This window comes from Lepidochelys kempii, chromosome 2 (assembly GCF_965140285.1).
Source record: "Lepidochelys kempii isolate rLepKem1 chromosome 2, rLepKem1.hap1, whole genome shotgun sequence".
NCBI classification, from domain to species: domain Eukaryota; kingdom Metazoa; phylum Chordata; order Testudines; family Cheloniidae; genus Lepidochelys; species Lepidochelys kempii.
This window is the reverse complement of record NC_136381.1, coordinates 191981029-192003890: the sequence shown is the minus strand read 5'-3', so window position 1 is coordinate 192003890 and position 22862 is coordinate 191981029. Positions and strand designations below refer to the sequence as shown.

Genomic DNA, 22862 nt, shown 5'->3' with positions numbered 1-22862 from the left:
CTAATGTAGCTGAAAGTATAGCAAAATAACTGCACATCAAATAGTTCCATGACACCGTGTAGGTCTTTGTGGCTGTAACAGTTGACAGATCATCGTGATTAACATCATTCAACTGGTTCAATGCTGCAGCACCAAGGTCCATGTGCTTATTTCAGAAATACTTATTGATCAGGTTAGACTAATGAGGAAACCACAAATCTAGTAAATGTTCATGATAATCAGAGTTAGAATATTGTCAGAGCAACAGATATTATATTCTTCCATCCTTACTCACACTGAGCTGTGTTTTATTCCAAGAGCAGCTCCATTTTGTTCAGTGGGACTACTTGCGGAGTAAGGGATTATTCAGTGTGAGTAAGGGTGGCAAAATCTACCCTAAATAAGTGGCAGGAAATATCATGAAGACACAAGCATTTGCCACCTCTTCAAATTCTCTTAGAAATGAACCATCAGGAATAATGCACAGGTGTGAGATTGTTTTAATGGTTACGTCCTGATTTCTAGCAAGAAAGGCACCACCTATGGAAGGCAAGTGATGGTTGTTTCTCAGGTATCTTTTCCCAAACTTTTCAAAACTGAGCCCCCTTCAGGAAAAGGAAACCAGCTGTTCCCACATCCAATGCATAAACCTTCCATGTCCCCCTGGTTAGGCCTTCCTGACCCTCCAAGGACACTTCTGGAAATGCTGCTCTAAGTATCCTTCTCTCTACAGCATCTCCGGTGATAACCCACACATCACTGATATGTGATCACTGATCACATTACTCCAATCATGGGAGTTGTCCCACCACGTCTCTGTGATGCCAATTAAGTCATAATTTTCTTCATATACCATGGTTTTCAGTTCATCCTGCTTGTTCTCCATACTCCTGGCATTTGTATATAGGCATCGAAGATATTTCTTTTACAGACTGTCCTGTTGCTTTTCTTAATGCAGTTGTGATTTCTAGACCCTTCTCCAGAAATTAGCCCCTTCCCCTTGTCTTTGTTACTTGAGCCTAGATGTGCATTGGCCAGATTTTTGTCACCATTCTTCACAGAACCTAGTTTAAAGCTCTCCTGATCAGGTGGACCAGATGATGTCCAGAGATGCTCTTCCCAATAGTTGATAATGGAGCCCATCCCAGCACTGTAATCTGCTTTCCTGGAACATCAGCTCATTGTCAAAGAAGCCAAAGCTCTCTTGCCAACACCACTTGCATAACCATGCATTTACTTCCACAATTCGACTGTCTCTGTCTGGGCCTTTTCCTTCAACGGAGAGGATGGACAAGAACATCACTTGCTCCCCAAACTCTTTTATCCTTCTTCCCAGAGCCAAGTAGTCTGCAAAGTCATTTCTATCCTCCAGGAGAAAGACAAACATGGCACATCCCAAGCAGGTCACGACAATCCCTCTCTATCCATATTTCCCACCTTGTAATGTAACAAAAAATCTCCTTAGATGATGTATGTACTGCTTGCAGAAGCCTGAAAGGCAAAATCCTGTGTGGGCTCTCCCCCTAGGCAAACTTCCTCTGTTTGTTTCTCCTCTGTTCACTGCATAATTTGACTGTTACCTCGTATTCCCCTGTGTCTGTTTCTTGTACCACCTGTCATCTCTCTTCATATAAGCTTAGACTGTAAGCCTAGACTGTAAGCTTTTTGTCAGCGACCATCTTTGTTATTTGTGTGTAATGTGCTGAGCACAGTGGGACCCAAATCCCTGACTGGAGTTTCTCAACATTAAAATAATACAGATACTAATAGAATAGTAATAAGAGAAGCTCATGTGACATTTAAGCAAGCTTTTTACATGAAACAAGGAGTGTCTGTGAGAAAATGGGAGAAAATCAATATATATTAAGTAATTTAATATGAAGCCTAACTGGTATGGTCAACGTAGAGTTGTTTATGACAGCAAGCAACCAAAAAATGTGATAAATGAAGTATTAGGACATTTGTGCTCAAACAACATAGGGGCATACAGGGTTTACCAGTTTATGGTAGGTAAAAGTACTATAGTTTTGCACTGATATCACTAAGAACTGATTCATATTTTTCAAGTGATGCAAAGTTACAGACTATTTACATTCCATACTCTGTAATATAGAACCATATTGTATTGTATTTATAGGGAAGACAGAATAATCACTGTTCATCACTGATATCTGCTCTTCATTTTCCATAGGTCCAACTCTACTGAGTTGGGAGAGAAGGAGGTGTATATATAAGAACAGACACTGGCTTTAGAAGCATCTCCTAAGGGTGCCAAGATACAGAAGGGACCAGATTAGCAAGGACTTCCATACAGGTGACAGGTATTGCGAATCTTGATTTGGACTACTATTGGGCAGGATCGCTGTACATTGCAAACCCCTCTGATGTACACCAGAGGCTTGATCTAAAGCTCCTTCAAGTCAATCAATGTCTTTCCACTAACATCAGTAGGTTTTGGATCAGGCCTCAGATGCTGCTGTTTTCAACACACTGCAATACGTAAAAGTGTCGGCTTTTTTAACTTTAACATGAGCTGGGTTATCAGGCTGAAAGGTCTCAGCAAACCTGATTCTGATATTTGAGCTACATGAAGTGATGCACTAGATGGTGTGTGTTCCACATGGAACAACAGGATAGTCATGCACTACCATTCAATAGCTCTTCTGAATTGGTAACCCAGTGGCAGGAGCGTACGTTCGATGCACTGCACATTGGGAAATGCTTTAGGCAATTATACATTGTGGAAAATAGCAATGCTAGGTGGCTGTTCAGAAGTAGGCATGATATTGTGATCTCCTCTAACGGGGTGCAATGGGTCAGAATTTGCCAGAGCAAAATGTACATTGACTACATGGTACATTAAGCTCTGCAAAGAATTACAAAGAAGCAACACACTGATACATTCTATCTGCACTAAACATCCCCACGGAGTGTCACGGAATAATTGCTGATAATGCATAAATGGTTCCAACCACTTGAGCACCTGTAAGGCTTTCTGCTCCAAAAAATAAATTCTACTCAAAGAGAGATAACTTCATCAGAACGTCAGTGATGGCTACATAACATTAGTCTGGTATTTCTTAGTGTGCTGCAAAAATAAATTCTCTGAGCCGCCTGGTAAAGGACAATTATTTACAGTCTGGTTATAACCATATCTCCTAGAGGCTTGCATTGTGGCCAGTTTAACATTCACTGCAGGACTATTACATGGATTTTGTCATACCAAAGAGCCTAGGACTGTCCCTAACCATAGGATACTTGAAATTCGTCTCTGTAGCCATGATGGTTACAAGATGATGTCATTATTAGAACTGGATGGGAAACTCTTTTCATCCCACAAGAATACCAAATTTCAAAAACTTTTCCAGTCCTGAATCAGGGAGAAACATCAAAATTGTGAAAATTTTTATGAACTGAAAATACCCCCAAAATTTCAGATCAGGTCAATCAAAACATTTTGTTTTGAGATTTTTGAAATATTTTATTTCAATTTTGACCTTTCATTTTTTAAAAACGTTTTAAAAATCATAAATAACATAAATTTCAAAATTAAAAGTTGTTCTGATCGCCCAAAATTGAGCTTTTCGTTTGAAAATGTCAAAATGTAATATCTGACAATTTTTAAACTTTTTTCAAACATTTTGTGAAACAGGAAATTAGTCAAACTGACCCTTTCTAGTGAACACTTTTAGTTCTGACAAAATGGCATTTTCAGATGAAAAAAATATTAATTGAAAAATTCCTATCATTACGCCGTAATGAGCATTTCCTTAGCTCATACGCCAATGGCTTGTTTCAAAGATGTGTACCCTTGCAAAAGTACTGAAAAGACCTTGGACTGATCATAAAGTATTGATTTGCCAACTATTTTCTTTCTCAAACCATTGGGTAACTTGTTCAGCATTGCAAACTGTGCGAGACAGTAGCTAGGCATGGGTTTCACGAGCAAGATGTGACTGCAGTGCCAACGCACAGTCCAGAGCAATATCATATAAATGAGCTAATGACTAGTAATTGCTTATGTACAACTTGGCCTGACAGCTACAGACAGCACCTTGCACAGATTATGCACTAGGAACACAGTACTTTGAACATTTCACTGTTTTCCTGCAACATCAATGTGATAGTACTTGGATTGCCTGACAAAATGATCTGACAAATTCCGTGAAGGTTAGGGACATGCTTTATTACTTATTCAAATACAATTTGTCAAGGGTGCATGAACAATAATGTACTGGGTGCATACAAACAGAAATGCTGAAATGCACAATGTTTTACACTCACATATGAATGAACAATATTAAGCCACTGAAAACTGAAAATGAAATTTCAAATCCAGAAGTGCATCATATTTTGCACACTCTTAAGACACTGTCAAATGCAAAGAATCATCAATCAAAAGCTATTATTTCCAGTGTGCTTAATAATATAATAATCTGGCAGTTGCACTGCATGCAACTCTGGCTAAGAGCATTTCTACTTGGCAAAGCTTGTTAATTTTTTAAAAATTATTTTATAGTTTACCAAAGCGCATCTTGCAAGTTTCCATAGCCAGCAACCAGATGATAAAGGAATTTAGACTCATGATAGCAGGATCTTCCTTTCTTCCTTGGTCTGCAATGTCCACATTTAGTAGGCTTTATTTGTAGTTTTGGTCACATTTTGTCCTACTTTCTAAAAGGGTGGAAATGTCATAAGTGTACGCATTTTTCAAGGTCAAGGCTGGCTACTAACAGGAGAAGTATGGTCAGGTTCATGCTTACCATAGCCTAAAGGTGCAGACTCCTGAATGTTTTTGGTCCTCTGACAGCAGCAAAGTTTTCTCCTGCAGTCTTCACAACATACGCAGCTGGGATGTTTCATTAGGGAAGTTAGCATCTCTTTCAGGAGTAATGGAGAGTTGAAGAAAAACTAAACACAGCATTCTATATGCTGCTCCTTACACATGGCTATTCAGGCATCTGTCTCCATTTATTTTTTAAATAAGTGCTCTAACTTTTGGCAATTCTCTTTTCCAGGAGTTGACACAATTTTAACTGCTCCTTTTCTACTTTAACAACGCCTTTTATGGTGGTGTGTGGTTTGCGACCACTGCTCTGTGCCACATCTTCTAAAAGACAAGTTTGGTCAGTCTTCCCCGCTTCCTCGTCCTCCTCATCATGGTGTTCCTCATCATCCTCTGAATCCATACTTTTTGCCATGCCCTGTTCTTTTTTATGACTCCTCTATATAAGCTTCAGAGTAGCAGCTGTGTTAGTCTGTATTCGCAAATAGAAAAGGAGTACTTGTGGCACCTTAGAGACTAACCAATTGTGCTATTCAAGACATGGGCGATCAGTATAGGATATTGCCTTGGGATAACTTGTATGTGCTCCGACTTGTGTGTTCTGCTCTGGGCTGGTGAATGAAGCTTCTTCAGTCTCTGAGGGATCTGACTGCTTTTGCTCAGCTGTAGAAGCAATATCTAGCTCCGCTTGATAAAGATCACGGCTATCTCAGGGTTCATCCACCAGTAACACAGCAGAATTGTCTGACAGAACTATCACCTTCAGAGAGGTGGGCGTCTGACAGGTCTACTCTAGTCCAAGTCTGAGCAATCAGTATTCTCAGAGTTACAGTGCGTGTTCACTTGGGTTGGAGGGCAGACTGATGAAGAGAAGAATTACCAGAGAAAAATGATCATACTGCAAAACATCAGATAGCACTGCTGGAGCTTATGAGGAACAATGCGTGCGCCACTTGTCACTATTTCTGCTCCGAAGGATTTCTTGTCCCACCCCAGAAACAGCCGTTCAAACTCTTTAGCTGCTAGCAAGAAAAGAATCAAATCTGAGCATTTTCATTTGGAGCTGAAATATGGAAAAATATCACAGTCAGTCAATGTGGCACAGCAGAGGTGTTCACGCAAGGGAAATACTGTAGAAACTGTGTATAGAAGCATGTTTTAAAAAGAGCTCACACTCAGAAAGGTTCTGAAATGCCTGTAGAGATGCACATTGCCATTGCTCCACACTGTCAATCTAAAGTGGAAGAGAGACAAGGTGGGGGAGGGAATATCTTTATTGGACCAACTTCTGTGGGTGGGAGAGACAGGCTTTCCAGCTTACACAGAGCTCTTCTTTAGGTCTGGAAGTGGAAGATGCATTTTACCTGTAAAGAACAACAGTTAGCATGTTGGACATTGCACTTAATGCAGCAAATAAGAGAAGGTTAGGAGGTGATGAATAGGATGGAATATATTGAAGCCAACAATAGACTCTTACCTTCCTACGTCAATCCCTAACTACTAACAGAAGCCCAACATGTACTGAAAAAGTTGGAACTGTCCAGCACTTAGAACTATATAAATTCTTCTGAAAACATGATACAGTGTACTCATGAGACACTGACCCAGAGTTTTTCCAGGTTATGGTCAAGTTGTATGTAAGTGGCATACAACTGATTATGAATATTAAGGAAATGTTCAGTAACTGCTTTATAAACCCTAATGCACACTTAATAGTAAGTTATGGGCCTTTTTTCTATTTTACATAAAAAAGACCTGTACTTTGTACACTTACCTTCTTCACTGCTTTTAACAGCTACATTGCTCTGGTTCTTTCTCATCTTGTAACTGCACAATGATTAGTTGGCTCCTATTTGGACCTCATGTTGTCTCACAGTCACCACTGATGTGGATGCTCCCATCTGAGACAATTCGTGAGGAATATTTGGCATCTGGGGATATGTCTACACAGCAATTAGCAATTAGAACCAGCAATTAGGCTGGTCCATGCCAGCTGACTTGGGCTCGTGAAGCTCAGGCTAAGGAGCTGTTTAATTGCAGTATAGACTTTCAGGCTGGGGCTGGAGGCTCCAGGACCCTGTGAGGTGGAAGGGTCCCAGAGTGAACATGTGCAGTGCAAGTAAACAGCCACTTCACCCAAGCCCCCTAACCCAAGTGAGCTGACACAGGCTGGCCACAGGTGTCTAATTACAGGGTAGACATATGTACCTTGTCCCACAATAACCCTTATTAATGTATCAATTTTGAAACCTATTTCCTTCTTCCCAGGGGACACAGGTTTTAACTAATTTAGAAAAGAAGTTAAAACAAAGCTGGGAGCAACGGCAGGTGACAGTCTATGGGAGAACATAGCTATTGCATACAGACATGATTTCAGAAGGATGTACTGGACACCCATGTTGACAATTATTAACATCATTTCCAGCTGTGCATACATGTGCTAGTTAAGATTTACAGATGTATACTCACATAGTAAAACTGATTTCCTCCTTCCTCGCCAGTTATTTGCTCGGCATAGTGTTGATAGGGCTCTCTCTTTCGTGGGAGCTCGCACCAAATTGGTTGCAGGTCCCCCATCTCTTGCTGTAGCCTGGTTATTCTTTTCCGTGGGTTTTCATTTGACTATTTGAGGTCAGACCATTGCCGCTCCATCATCTCTATGGCACTTTCCCCTTGAGCAGATTGCAGATGTTACTTTGGTCCATTGTTTTTTCTTTTGAAAGTCTGTGTGCTTTGTGGCTCCCTTTGCTCATGCACACACTCAATTTACAAGTAATCGAATTCACAGGTTTAAACGACTTCTCCTGAACCCATCTCCATCTCCTTTTTGTGACTGTCCTTGTCTGTCATGGTATCATGGGGTCCTCTCACCGCTAGAGGCGCCTCCTTCTGACCGTCCTGGGAATTAGCTCTTCCAGGCTTACACTCTCCCTCCGGAGGTGTCTCCCCCATCCTGTCTCGGTCTGCGGCCCCCGCAGATAACTCCCAGATCTGCAGTCTCCTCTGGTCAGGTCACTAAGGTCCTCCCCTTCTGCAGAATTCACAGTTCTCCCTGACCTGCTGTCTCCACTGCCCTTGCCACTCCTCAGTGGCTGGTAGGGGAACCCAGGCCTGCTTTCTACACTGGGTTCCAGCCCAGGGACCTTACAACAAGCAGCCAAGGTCTCTGCATGGTCTGACCCCTGTTGCTGTTTCCCTGGGCTTCTTTCCACTCATCTGCCTTTCCTCTGCACCCCACCCTCCTAGAGTTGCCAGCCTCCCAACTCTCTCCACTCAGGGACTAACTGCAGCCTACTTCCCTGTCTTCCTGTAGCCACCTTGCTGTTCACTCGACCTAGACTTTATACTGACCCCAGCTTGTTCCTGCCTAGCTGAGCCTCCTTCTAATTAGTGGCATGTTCCCTGGCTCCTCCTCCAGATGCACCCCATAAAGTTAATAGGCCTGTCTGGTCACCTTTACTCCTTTCAACCCTGTATAGAGTGGTTGAAGCATCACACATTGCTTAAGTCCCATGAGAGCAATTCCTTACCACCACAAGGGCAGCCCTTGCTACTGCATTTAAGACTTCCTACGTGTCCTGAGTTGCAATGTTCAGTGCAAGTCCCCAACTTTACTATGAGTGCTTGCTTGTATGGTTTTCAAAAGGAGTGTGCAAACAACAGTTTTGCCTAGCTAGGAAATCACTCCATGATGGTGTGTCTGTCTTTCCTACAGCACCTCTGACTCCTTAGAATCATAGAATCATAGAATATCAGGGTTGGAAGGGACCCCAGAAGGTCATCTAGTCCAACCCCCTGCTCAAAGCAGGACCAATTCCCAGTTAAATCATCCCAGCCAGGGCTTTGTCAAGCCTGACCTTAAAAACCTCTAAGGAAGGAGATTCTACCACCTCCCTAGGTAACGCATTCCAGTGTTTCACCACCCTCTTAGTGAAAAAGTTTTTCCTAATATCCAATCTAAACCTTCCCCACTGCAACTTGAGACCATTACTCCTCGTTCTGTCATCTGCTACCATTGAGAACAGTCTAGAGCCATCCTCTTTGGAACCCCCTTTCAGGTAGTTGAAAGCAGCTATCAAATCCCCCCTCATTCTTCTCTTCTGCAGGCTAAACAATCCCAGCTCCCTCAGCCTCTCCTCATAACTCATGTGTTCCAGACCCCCAATCATTTTTGTTGCCCTTCGCTGGACTCTCTCCAATTTATCCACATCCGTCTTGAAGTGTGGGGCCCAAAACTGGACACAGTACTCCAGATGAGGCCTCACCAATGTCGAATAGAGGGGAACGATCACGTCCCTTGATCTGCTCGCTATGCCCCTACTTATACATCCCAAAATGCCATTGGCCTTCTTGGCAACAAGGGCACACTGCTGACTCATATCCAGCTTCTCGTCCACTGTCACCCCAGGTCCTTTTCCGCAGAACTGCTGCCTAGCCATTCGGTCCCTAGTCTGTAGCTGTGCATTGGGTTCTTCCGTCCTAAGTGCAGAACCCTGCACTTATCCTTATTGAACCTCATCAGATTTCTTTTGGCCCAATCCTCCAATTTGTCTAGGTCTTTCTGTATCCTATCCCTCCCCTCCAGCGTATCTACCACTCCTCCCAGTTTAGTATCATCCGCAAATTTGCTGAGAGTGCAATCCACACCATCCTCCAGATCATTTATGAAGATATTGAACAAAACCGGCCCCAGGACCGACCCTTGGGGTACTCCACTTGATACCGGCTGCCAACTAGATATGGAGCCATTGATCACTACCCGTTGAGCCCGACAATCTAGCCAGCTTTCTACCCACCTTGTAGTGCATTCATCCAGCCCATACTTCCTTAACTTGCTGACAAGAATACTGTGGGAGACCGTGTCAAAAGCTTTGCTAAAGTCAAGAAACAATACATCCACTGCTTTCCCTTCATCCACAGAACCAGTAATCTCATCATAAAAGGCAATTAGATTAGTCAGGCATGACCTTCCCTTGGTGAATCCATGCTGGCTGTTCCTGATCACTTTCCTCTCATGCAAGTGCTTCAGGTTTGATTCTTTGAGGACCTGCTCCATGATTTTTCCAGGGACTGAAGTGAGGCTGACTGGCCTGTAGTTCCCAGGATCCTCCTTCTTCCCTTTTTTAAAGATTGGCACTACATTAGCCTTTTTCCAGTCATCCGGGACTTCCCCAGTTCGTCACGAGTTTTCAAAGATAATGGCCAATGGCTCTGCAATCACAGCCGCCAATTCCTTCAGCACTCTCGGATGCAACTCGTCCGGCCCCATGGACTTGTGTACGTCCAGCTTTTCTAAATAGTCCCTAACCACCTCTATCTCCACAGAGGGCTGGCCATCTCTTCCCCATTTTGTAATGCCCAGCGCAGCAGTCTGGGAGCTGACCTTGTTAGTGAAATGCAAGCTGGTCTCCATATTGGAAGAGAAGATTGAAGGTCTGGAGCAACAGATAACAACCCTGCGTTGCATACGGGAAACTGAGGATTTTCTGGACGAAACTCAGGATAGGCTTCTAGGGGCACAAAGCTCTACAGATATAGAGCAGGTTGCACAGAGGAGCCAAGAGGCCAGTGAAGAAGCTTGGCAACATGTGACCTCCAGAAGAGGTAAGCGGAATGTCCGGGTTCCAGTAACACAGACACAGGTAATTAACCGCTTTCATGTTCTCTCCACAGGTATCGTTGCGGAGAGTGGACCAGATGATATGTCTGGGGCGAGAAAGCAGAAGGAGACTCCAATGGTTGGAAGGCATGAGATGCTATGTCCTGAGGTTGGGAGTTCCACGACCACCACTCCCAAGAGGAGAAGGCGGGTGGTGGTGGTCGGGGACTCTCTCCTGCGGGGGACTGAGTCATCTATCTGCCGCCCTGACCGGGAAAACCGAGAAGTCTGCTGCTTGCCAGGGGCTAAGATTCGCGATGTGACGGAGAGACTGCCGAGACTCATCAAGCCCTCGGATCGCTACCCCTTCCTGCTTCTCCACGTGGGCACCAATGATACTGCCAAGAATGACGTTGAGCGGATCACTGCGGACTATGTGGCTCTAGGAAGAAGGATAAAGGAGTTGGAGGCGCAAGTGGTGTTCTCGTCCATCCTCCCCGTGGAAGGAAAAGGCCTAGGTAGGGAGCGACGAATCGTGGAAGTCAACGAATGGCTACGCAGGTGGTGTCGGAGAGAAGGCTTTGGTTTCTTTGACCATGGGATGGTGTTCCATGAAGGAGGAGTGCTGGGCAGAGACGGGCTCCATCTTACGAAGAGAGGGAAGAGCATCTTTGCCAGCAGGCTGGCTAACCTAGTGAGGAGGGCTTTAAACTAGGTTCACCGGGGGAAGGAGACCAAAGCCCTGAGGTAAATGGGAAAGCGGGATACCGGGAGGAAGCACAGGCAGGAATGTCTGTGAGAGGAGCGCTCCTGCCTCATACTGGGAGTGAGGGGCGATCAACAGGTTATCTCAAGTGCTTATATACAAATGCACAAAGCCTTGGAAACAAGCAGGGAGAACTGGAGGTCCTGGTGATGTCAAGGAACTATGACGTGATCGGAATAACAGAGACTTGATGGGATAACTCACATGACTGGAGTACTGTCATGGATGGTTATAAACTGTTCAGGAAGGACAGGCAGGGCAGAAAAGGTGGGGGAGTAGCCCTGTATGTAAGGGAGCAGTATGACTGCTCAGAGCTCCGGTACGAAACTGCAGAAAAACCTGAGTGTCTCTGGATTAAGTTTAGAAGTGTGTGCAACAAGAGTGATGTAGTGGTGGGAGTCTGCTATAGACCACCGGACCTGGGGGATGAGGTAGATGAGGCTTTCTTCCGGCAGCTCACGGAAGCTACTGGATCGCATGCCCTGATTCTCATGGGTGACTTTAATTTTCCTGATATCTGCTGGGAGAGCAATACAGCGGCGCATAGACAATCCAGGAAGTTTTTGGAAAGCGTAGGGGACAATTTCCTGGCGCAAGTGCTAGAGGAGCCAACTAGGGGGGGCGCTTTTCTTGACCTGCTGCTCACAAACCGGGTAGAATTAGTGGGGGAAGCAAAAGTGGATGGGAATCTGGGAGGCAGTGACCATGAGTTGGTTGAGTTTAGGATCCTGACGCAGGGAAGAAAAGTAAGCAGCAGGATACGGACCCTGGACTTCAGGAAAGCAGACTTCGACTCCCTCAGGGAACAGATGGCCAGGATCCCCTGGGGGACTAACTTGAAGGGGAAAGGAGTCCAGGAGAGCTGGCTGTATTTCAAGGAATCCCTGTTGAGGTTACAGGGACAAACCATCCCGACGAGTCGAAAGAATAGTAAATATGGCAGGCGACCAGCTTGGCTTAATGGTGAAATCCTAGCGGATCTTAAACATAAAAAAGAAGCTTACAAGAAGTGGAAGGTTGGACATATGACCAGGGAAGAGTATAAAAATATTGCTCGGGCATGTAGGAATGTTATCAGGAGGGCCAAATCGCACCTGGAGCTGCAGCTAGCCAGTGATGTCAAGAGTAACAAGAAGGGTTTATTCAGGTATGTTGGCAACAAGAAGAAAGCCAAGGAATGTGTGGGCCCCTTACTGAATGAGGGGGGCAACCTAGTGACAGAGGATGTGGAAAAAGCTAATGTACTCAATGCTTTTTTTGCCTCTGTTTTCACTTCCTTTGAGAGTCAGGTAATCTGTTACTGAGGTGTAACAGAAGTACGATGTCGCCAATACGCTGGTCAGACTGGCACAACCTGCAGGCTGATTATTTCTGCTGGAAAAGGAGCAAAACTTCATGCTGCCCCTTATAATATACTATCACCATCAGATGTCTTGTCAAGGAATTGCAGCCAGCAGAGTAACACATTCCTCTAAGTAGCCTCTCAGATAAGCATGCCTTCTGTGACACATTTTGCTGTTTGCCAATGCACTGCACACTTTGGGCTTGATCCAGTGCTCATGGAAGCCAATGGAAGTACTCTCACTGACTTCAGTGGATAGTGAATCAGACCTTTGGTTTGTGCTCTATACAGCTGAGTCCTAATGGCATTGTCACAATTTTTCCTTCCTCCATCTGCATGGGGTACAATACAATAATACTATGCTGAGAAGAAATCTGCTGTGTAGACTTTGAGGCTGTCTTCACAAGGTGTGTTCTTCCCAGATTGCACCTGACTTAAACCAGTGCAGAATCATTAGATAGCTTCGTGTTTCTTATCAGCTCAGGAACATCATTTGGTTATTCTCCACACACCACTTTACACAAGCAACACAGAATTTGGACTCCCGTCTCTCTGTTCTCAGGCACCTTTCTGACTCTATTATCCCCTCTGCAGATTTTATTTTCTTATGTTCACCTCTCCTAGCCTCAGTATCAATCTAGTCCTCACTCTTTTTGCATGGGTACCACTTGTTTCTAGCATGGATATTTTCTTGCATTCCATTGCTTGCACTGATGACAGTCCCTTGGGCACACAAAATTGCCACAACTTAGCACATCACTAAAGCCATTATTTTTGGGAACAACGTCAACTTAATCACATCCTCTGAAAGCATCAGCGCCAGCCCCAACATTAAAGCGAATCTTCCAAATGTTGGTTCTGTGATATCAAACCTTAAGAAGTTTTTAATGGTTCCAAAATATTGCTCTCAAATATTCTTCAAAACCTAATCTGAACCTGAAAAGATAAGGCACAGTCATCCTCATGTCAACCTCATAAAAAAGGATATGGGTGTGTGAATGCCATTACATTATTTTTGACGTAACATCATTAATTTTGGACTGACTCTTAGAATTGTGTATGTAATGAGATAATATCTTGAGCAGAAAGTCATCAGAATGAAACAAGCTGAGGGAACTATTTCCCCCAAAGATAAACCATCTCACCAACAGCAATACATTGTGCCATATAAACCATGGAAATTAGAAAGATTCACCTGTACACCTACTTTATATTCCGGTGGTATCCTGGCTCCAAAACCAAAGGCTGGGAACATTTTATCACTGAAAACAAAATAAAAAAGGGGTTTTTTTCCACCAAGAAATGTACATTGTTCCACTAAACATTTATTTCTTCATATTTGTTCATGAAAAAGGTGACAAAGCAGAAGAGCACAGAAAAGGCTGCTAGATCATGCATGTCATTTGGTCACCGTTATTTATGTTTGCAAGAATCGTCACCCTTTACTCGCACATTTAGATTCCTGTTTGTGTTTCTCAGAGCATCCTGAAACACAGACATTACTAGATTCCCAACACTCTTCTCTGAGATGGACTGTTATACTCTATATTCTGACATGCCGTTTGGTTTTCTTTTCCTATTATGTCCTGTTATTTGATATGCCTACTGTAATAGGTTGCAGATCAAGGCCCTGATCCTTGAAAGATTTAAGCACACGGTTAACCTTTTGCACTACGAATAGCCCCATTGACTCTACTGGCACTAATCACCGTGTATACTGTTAGGCATACGAGTACATCTTTGCTGGACAGAGTCTACAACTTCTCAGATTCTCCCGACTCTAGCAATTCCTCCCTTATTTCTACAGTTGGTGGCTGTCTGCCTTTTGCTGGTCATTGTTGCTACCTGTAATTAACTGCTAGTTATTGCTCTCTCTTTCTCTCCTTCCTGCTCCCCCATCCAGATCCAGCAGGACACCTCCATGAAACATAGCACACTGAAATGAATTTAGCACAACATCAAAATGCACTTCCCCATCACACAGCCCATCTCGAACAGAAAGAAAAATGGAGACTCCACCAAGTGAGACCAAGAGAAAAAAACCCAGAATAAATCAGTAATGACTATATTTAAGACTAGTATGAATATCGCTTTCACAGTGGAAACAGCACAAGCTCTGTGTTGGAGAGAAAGTATAAATGGAAGAAGTTTATGACAAGAGAAATAGGAGACAGGAAGCAGAGGAGGGCAAGAGAAGAGTGGAGTAAGACAGTGTGCGGTGAAGTGCAGAAAGAGACAGGGGAGGAGTGTCAGGTGAAAAATCTAATGTTTTTGGAGAATCAGACCAACTGGAGGAGTAAAATGGTCTTGAAGCATCCCACAAGTGGGGAAACGGATACAGAGCATGGTAAGTGTAGTCCTATTCTGTTTTCTGCCCCATGATTGAGAGTAGCGTGGGTTCCTTACAGTATTTTAGAAAAAATCTTCATATAGGTAAGATCTGTGACAACATAGTTCTTCCAGGTAAGAAGAGACAGGATCATCCTACTCAAGATGACAGCGTCTAGTGAAAGGAGGATTGTGTAATTAAGTGTGTTTGTGATTTGGGTTCACAAATCCAGGTGGGAAGTGTCTTCTGGCAACATTACAGAAGGGGAAATTTCACCTACGACAAGTTGCAGACTGAATGAGGGTTTCCACCTGTAACCTGACTGGTGTCTACTAAAATCTGTTCAAAGATTTTATTTTACATTAGACATAGGTTGGGTGATGAGCTGGTATATTTAATGTCATGGTAAAATTGCTTCCAAGTGTTACAACGAGATCCTTTGTTCTTCATTCCAGTTTGATCATCTGGATGGAGATGAGAGAGATCCTGATTCAGAAGACCAGGAGACTACATGGCCATTGATTTCCTTCTCACTTCACAAAGCTCATTTGTGCAGATGCTATAGACTCCTCTCTCTCCATAGGGTATATGAAAACTGACAAACTCTGATGACATCTTAGCCCCTTTTCAGCAAAACACTTGGGCATGTGGTCAGTCTTAAGAATGCTCTTAAATCCATCCTACTCAGCAAAGCATCTACATACATGCTTAACTTTAAACAAGGTCTTAAGTCCTAATGGAGTCATTAACACATATGCATCAGTGCTTTGTTGACTTGGATTCAGCTCCTCTGCTTGAAGACTGCACTGAGTAGTCAGGAGGGTTCCCTGAGAGGCTGAGTTTCTGTTACTATCTTGGGAACCTCCAAAAATACACAGTTTGGGGCAGAACTTTTAATTGACTCTGTGGTCAGTCCTTGCCTAGTGAATAACTCACGACTGCAGACATACTCACAGAAATATATCAGCACCCACTACAAGTGTCACACCACTCAGTCGGGCATCCTGCCGGAAAGGTGCCATGGTATTTCTGGTCAATCTTTTGGGAGTAGAGCAAAATGGAAGTTTTTTTTTTTAAAAAAAAAGCTCTCAGTCCTTGGGGACTGCCTGGCTCAGGGGACTGACAATGGGATGTGGAAATAATCACCACGCCCAGATCAATGGTGCCTAACAATGGCTTGGCTGTAGTGAGTAAAAGTTGTTCCCACCTGAGGGCTAAGCTCTTATGAATTGCTGCCTTGCTATGAAATGTACTTGCTGTTTAAATCTGGGGGAATTAATATTGTGTCCCATATGCTATCCTATATGACAATGAATCATTTGCATGGTAATGAAACATTCATTCCAAGAGATGTCATAACCTAAGGGGGCAGTGAAATTTTATGCCAACCATCTGCTGATTGCCTTCCCTTTGATTAAACACTTCTGGAAGTGGGCAAACCCTTTATAATAGATGCAAATTAGAAGTCAGCTACCCATTAAGAGGATAAGAAATAAGAATCAAAGAGACAGCAAAATGGGACAAAAATTTTGTGTTACATCAATGATTAAACATGGTTGGTTTATCAAATTAAACCCTATATTGCTGTGATTGACTAGATTTTAAGACTAGAAGGGAGTATTATGATCATCTAGTCTGGCCTCCTGCATTATACAGGTCATAAAATTTCATGCTGCAATTACCGCATCAAGCTCCAAAATTTGTGATGGATCTAGAGAAAAGCTCATGCTCAAATAAATTGGTTAGTCTCTAAGGTGCCACAAGTACTCCTTTTCTTTTTGCACCTTTTAGAAAGAAATCTAACTTTGATTTCAGTGGTGTCCCTCTACAATAGGTATTTCAATTGTGTAAATGCTGCATATCTAGATGGAAGGGGAAATGGAATTTATCAAGATGATAAATGATTATTGCTAAAAACTTCTCTTGTCTTTTATATATCATCACCATCTCATTTCCTTTAACCCCTTCCGCTGCAGCTTTGTGCACAATATGGAAACCCTGGGCTTGATTCTCAGCTCCATTTCTGCCTATTCTTCCCTGCTGAAACGTAGCAGGAGAAAGGCTGCCAAGGGGCTGCTGAGAGCTCCCTTGGCTGCAGAAAAATTCCTTTAGGTGCAGGGGATGGGTTAGGGCTAGGGAGGAGACATGACATAGGCTGGAGGGGCATGGCATTCCACCACTGCAGCTGCTGGCAACGTAATTTAGAGCAGTCCTACAGCTGCTCTATGTTATGTCAGGAGTTGTTTTGGCATCTGGACAGTGCAGGATGGGGGCTGCCCCAAGTGTTATTGAGCCCCAAGAATACACCTCTGGCTTTCTCTCACATGTCTTCTTTCAAATGTATTTATACAAAAAAGAAAAAGAAGAAAAATCATTACAGCAGAGTGTTTGGGTAAGAGTGGGCTCTGCTGTAATGATTTTTTTTCCTTTTTCTTTTTCATATAAACACATCTGAAAGAAGACATACAGCCAGAGGTATATTATTGTTTGTCCTCCCTATTCTGTCACAAAGAGCTTTGGGCATACACATGTAAACTGCCATCCACATCATGACGGACAGCACTGCCAAATACATCGGAGGAGACAGCAAAGGCAGGGAAAGACAGTGGTGCTACACAAAACCTAAGGTTGACTCTGGAGTGTTGGTATTTTATTCAGCTAAGCAGATGCATAACACTTAAGGGATACTATAGGCTGGTTGAGTAGATCTAGATTAGGTTTAGACTCATAGATTCATAGACTTTAAGACCAGAAGGGACCATTGTGATCATCTAGTCTGACCTCCTGCACACCACAGGCCAAAGAACCTCACCCATCCACTCCTGTAATAGACTCAGATTCTCTGGCTGAATTACTGAAGTCCTCAACTCATGATTTAAAGACTTCAAGTTCAAGAGAATCCACCATTTACTCTAGTTTAAATCAGCAAGTGACCTGTACCTCGTGCTGCGAGAGAAAAAAGGGTTATATATAGTTTTAAAATGAAGAATTATTTGTACCACAGACCTAAATCACCACTTCTCCCACTCTTATTTCATTGAACCTCAAACCCATTAACCATAACTACATCAACCTCAGTTGTGTGTCTCAGGATTGACAAGAACCTCTGAATGCAGCTAGGGAAAAGACTGGTTTTTCATCTGTTTAAATTAATGAATAATCACCCACGGTTACAGTCCCAGTACTGATGTCATGCCCACTACTTTTGGAGAGAAGTCTGATTTATTTGTCAAAAACATCTTTCTGGACATCTGTATAATCCCCCTTTCCTCCCTCACTAAAAAAAAAAAGACTGATTTGCGTAATCCACCTCCTAAACTAGGAAATGAGGTTATATCCAAAGCAGGGTTCAAAGTTGCCTCTCAACTCTGAAATGATTTTGAGACCAAAGTCAGAAAAAAAGAAAAATTGATGCATTCGCAAAGTAGGAAAAAGTGTGATGTGAAGTTATTTTCCCCCCCGGCTCACAGAAAATGAAACATTTCCCATCTAAAGTGAGGGGTTTTTTTGTTTGCTTTATTAAAGCAAGCAAAAAAGTCTGTAATGCTGGTCCACAAACAGTGCAGTACATATCACAAACTCAGTGTCTATAATAGAACATATACCAGAAACATGAACTTCTTAATCACAATATTCAAACCTTCTGAACTATTAACTTAGAGATTTTCAAGAGGTGGATAATTTAATTTCCCCTGTCCTGATGCATTGTAAGTATATATTGCGCAACTAACACCGGGCAATCTGTCCAATTGTTATTGCTGTCTCTCTGGTCACTGATCTTAAAGGATATGTCTACACAGGACTTGGACTTGAGTCAGAGGAAAAGTCAGGGCTAGGGTTCAGGTTCAACAGAAACGTTGTTGATAAATATAAGATAACATACACGGAAAGGAATCATGTGAAATACTCAAACATTGCTGGGTTCTAAACTAACCATTCAGGAAAAAGACTTGAGAATCATTGTAGACAGCTCAATGAAAACATCTGCTTAATGCACAGCAGAGGTTAAAAAAACAAAAAAACAAAAGATAAGGATGTAGAGAGGACAAGATAAAAAACAATCCTGAAAATAAACCTTCATCTTGAACAAAGAGTTCAATTCTTGTCACTTTATTTAAAAAAAAAAAAAAACAGCAGAAATAGAGGGAGTTCAGAGACAGGTGACCAAAATGAGAAGAGATATTTAAACGATTTGGACTGTTTAGTTTCGACAGGAGACTAATGAAAGGAAATGGAAGCATTTTGTAAATTTGTGAATGGTACAGAGAAAGTGAACTGGGACATCCAATGAAATTAAATGGCAACACAATTAATACTTATAAAAGGAGTTATATTTTTCAACAATGCATCATTAACCTGTTGGACTCCCTTATACAAGCTATCACGGAAGCCAAGGAATTAATTATTTATATGGAGAATATCCACAGTTTTATTTAACTGAATAAAACTTACTAAAGACAGAAACCCTTATGCTTCAGGGCAGGAGTCAAACGCTACCTGAAGGGAGATAGGACAAAACTTCTCTGGGTAAGTCACATGAACCCTCCTCTGAGACCAGTGGTACTGGCCATTGCTCAAGACACTGGATTAGCTGGATCATTTGTTTGGTGATGCCTTCGTTCCTAAATTCATGGAAGTCACTGAGAGCTATCTTTGCTCAGCATCTCTGAAAATCAGGCTACTTTTATTAAGTATCTAAATACAGATTTAAGTACCTAATTTTAAGGCATCCACATTGGGAAATTTTGCCTTTAACCTGTCTGTGTGTCATGTTACCGATCTGTAAAATGAGGCTAATAATTATCCACCTCCTTTGGTTTTTGTTGGCCTGCTTTTATCAGTGAAAGTACTTTGGCCGCAATTCAGCAACTTGTGTACCTGCTAACTTGAAATACATGGGTAGTTCTGTTGACTTCAACTGCTTCTTGTTAAGTATGTGCTTAGGAGACCCTCCCAGGAAAATGTGCTTTGCACTGAGAGTATAGTTGCAAACTAATAGCACTGTGCTGGTGGTAGGGGAGTGGGAGGCGAAAAAAGGCTAAAGATTAATTTTAGGTTTTAGGTGGCCTCTTGGCAAATGACTACCTGCAGAATATATATTCTTGCTTTTCCTGATGTTGATCACATTGATATTATAAATGGACTAAAACTAGAATCTCAAATTCTTTGAATTTCTTGCAGCGAGTGTATCTGATCAGAATTCTTAAATCTAAACCTGCCTCTGTAATTTTGGTTCAGGGTCAGAGCAAAGCTAGGAGGAGACTATTTTCCAATTTCTAGTTCGAAGGTGACCAAAATCAACTAATGAGTCTTTCATTTTCCAATCTAGCTACAAAAAAGCCACTGAACTCACTCTGTTACAGTAAATTTTCCCATGATAATATCAAATGTTATTCTCACTTAAATAGACATCTCAAATTGCCAGATTAAAAGCTGGATGCCTATTACACATTTCATTTTTTTAAAAACCAGGAAAAAGAGCAAAAAGGCAAAAGACAGAATCATCATTAAACTCTATTAAAACTGTAATCTTTTATGTTTAGGGAATGACTTGGAAGAAAATGAGCTGAATTAAGTATTTTATCCCTAAACCATATGAGTGAATCATGTTCCTGAGTATATTAAGTACTTATCTCAGAAGGTCTTGATGCCAATAAATATGGAATCACAACAGCTTATAAGGGATTTGCTGTAGCTCCAAAGAAAATATAGCAACCATTTGAAATACTTTAACATTTCCAGTTCCTTCATCACAACTGGAGTTAGGTAAATTTAGGATACCCAGGGCTGATTTGCATGATCTGATAGGGCCAAACAATGATGACCTGGGTTTGGGTCAGGTTGGATCCAACTGCTCCATGCTCCATACAAGTAGCCTCTCATGGTCCTGCACAGCAGCTGGGCACAATTGCATCCCTATGCTCCCACGGGGTGGGCCATGGCTCAACAATTCCTCTCTGCCAGCCATCAATGCTGCTAGATTCAGGGCTTGTGGGTTGGAAGAGGACAAGTGGAGGAGTGTGGCAGTAAGCACAATCCCTCTGCATTCAGAGGGATTGTATTCTTCTCTGTGTGGGGCCAAATCACTCCCAGAACAGGACAGTACTTGTTAAATACAACCGAGCCCCCAGTTTTTAGTAAGTCCCTGGTTAAGCAAACTTCCATTGAGGTTAATGGACCTCAGGATTTGGCCCATAATGCACAGTAGGTTTCCATGGAGCAGCAGGAATGGATTGACATTACTTCTTGTAATACAAAAACTGCTGCGAGGACCTAAAAGTATGATAAACTAAGGCTATTGTTGCCCTGTTTGGCTGGACACAGACAAAAATTCTACATGGTCCTGTCATAAATATTCAAAATCTAGACATTAGCATTCATGCATCAGCTTTAGTTATAGCTGTATTTGAAATACAACAAATTACAAAATGCTTCTTAGTCGCCTTCAGGGAGCTGGAATCTGCTCAATAATATAAATTTATAAAATGGGGCTTCAAGAGTATGAAGGTAATGGCAGTATCCCCTACAAGGGGCATAATTAATGAATAAGGGGAATACAAATTCCCTGAAGCTAGCCACTGAACGGCATCTACTAATGAAGTATCTAACAAATCCAAATCCAAATACAATAGCCTTAAACTTCCCCTGATAAACATGAAAAGAAGACTGAAAAAGCTCTGCAGTGCAAAAATACCAAATGAATTCTGAAATTCATAGGCTAAGCAAAAAAAAAGTGTAAATATCTATTGAAAGAAGCCTTTGTAAATGAGGTGGGAAATGGGCGAAGGGAAATGAAAGGTTTTGGTGATAAAACGTAAAAAGACAAGATTGTCTTGCTAGATTATAGCCTAGTAAAATGGCATAATTGGAGAGGTGAGACCAAAATGGCAAGCTTCCTTGTTAGTTTATAAATAAATTGGCCGTGACCTGACTTATACTTGCAGGTGTAAAATGATGTAATTCAGGAAACGTCCTTTGTTGAACAAATGGGACTGCATTGTTAGAAAGAGTCTGGGGGTGCTCCATGAGACCATAGAAGGGCTCTTACTAATCTTCCAGATTGCTAGTCAAGTGAGTTCTTAGGAGGATGTGTATGTGTCTCTGTAGTTTCCAAAGGGTTAACTCTAAATTGCCCTGGAAGATCAATGGAATTGCACAGTAAACTGATACCAAACCCACACAAAGGACAGTTTCACAACCCTTCTGTCTTGGAGGCTTAGAACTCCACCTGTCTTGCAGAGGATATCCTACCCTTCGCGGTAAATTTTACTGAACAACTGTGAGAGCCTGTAAATAGGACAAGTGCAGTTTTAAAGTTCCAGACTATACATAATGCTGCATCACATAGCAAAATCATTGCTACATATATATTGAGTTTTATCCTTTTTCATTGCATCACGATAAGCAGGGGTGGAATTACATTATTTTTAGAGTTTCAGTGATGTGAGTGACATGATATGACTTTTCCTTACAATGTTTTTCAGTCATTTTCATTTTGTTTTCTACCAGATCTAAACAGATAGAAAATTCATTGTGTCTGGGAGCTAGGGAAAGTAGGAGCATATTTAGGCATATATATATGTGCAAGAGAGATTTTTAATTTGCTCCTGGAAGGAAATGAATTTTCTAGGATGACCAGAAAAGAAGTATTTGTAGTAACCCTTCTGTGACCCAAGAGAACCAAATTCTCTGCTGGTATAATTCAACTGAAATCAAAGTGACATTCAAATTGAAGAAAATAATAAAAACAGATATAGCAAAATCAGAAATAAAACATGTTGATAATTAGGTATTCAACTAGATGCCCTATACAATATCTAGGAAAAAATTGCCAACCTCCCCCCCCCCTTCCCTGAGCTATTGATTTGGAATCCAAAATCAAGGTAATTTTACAAGGTATTTGCATGTTGCTGAAGTCAGATTCTCACCACAGAACTCCTGAATCAGCCACATTTATGATACTGAGGGCATATATTTATTTCAGGACACTTTAAAGACATTTTCCCCGGCTTCATCATTTCAGTCAAACAAAAGCCAGCAATCAATAACAGCTGTGTCCAT

At 42.1% G+C, this 22862-nt stretch overlaps 1 protein-coding gene across 1 annotated transcript in view; it reads right to left on the bottom strand.

Moving 5' to 3' along the window:
• Nucleotides 1-22862, bottom strand: part of CPNE4 (copine 4) — a 335322-nt gene that overhangs the window by 18603 nt on the left and 293857 nt on the right. Inside the window, exon 13 of the mRNA XM_073333242.2 lies at nucleotides 13680-13734. Within this exon, the coding sequence (XP_073189343.1) occupies nucleotides 13680-13734 (55 nt within the window). The remainder of the gene's footprint in view (nucleotides 1-13679; nucleotides 13735-22862) is intronic.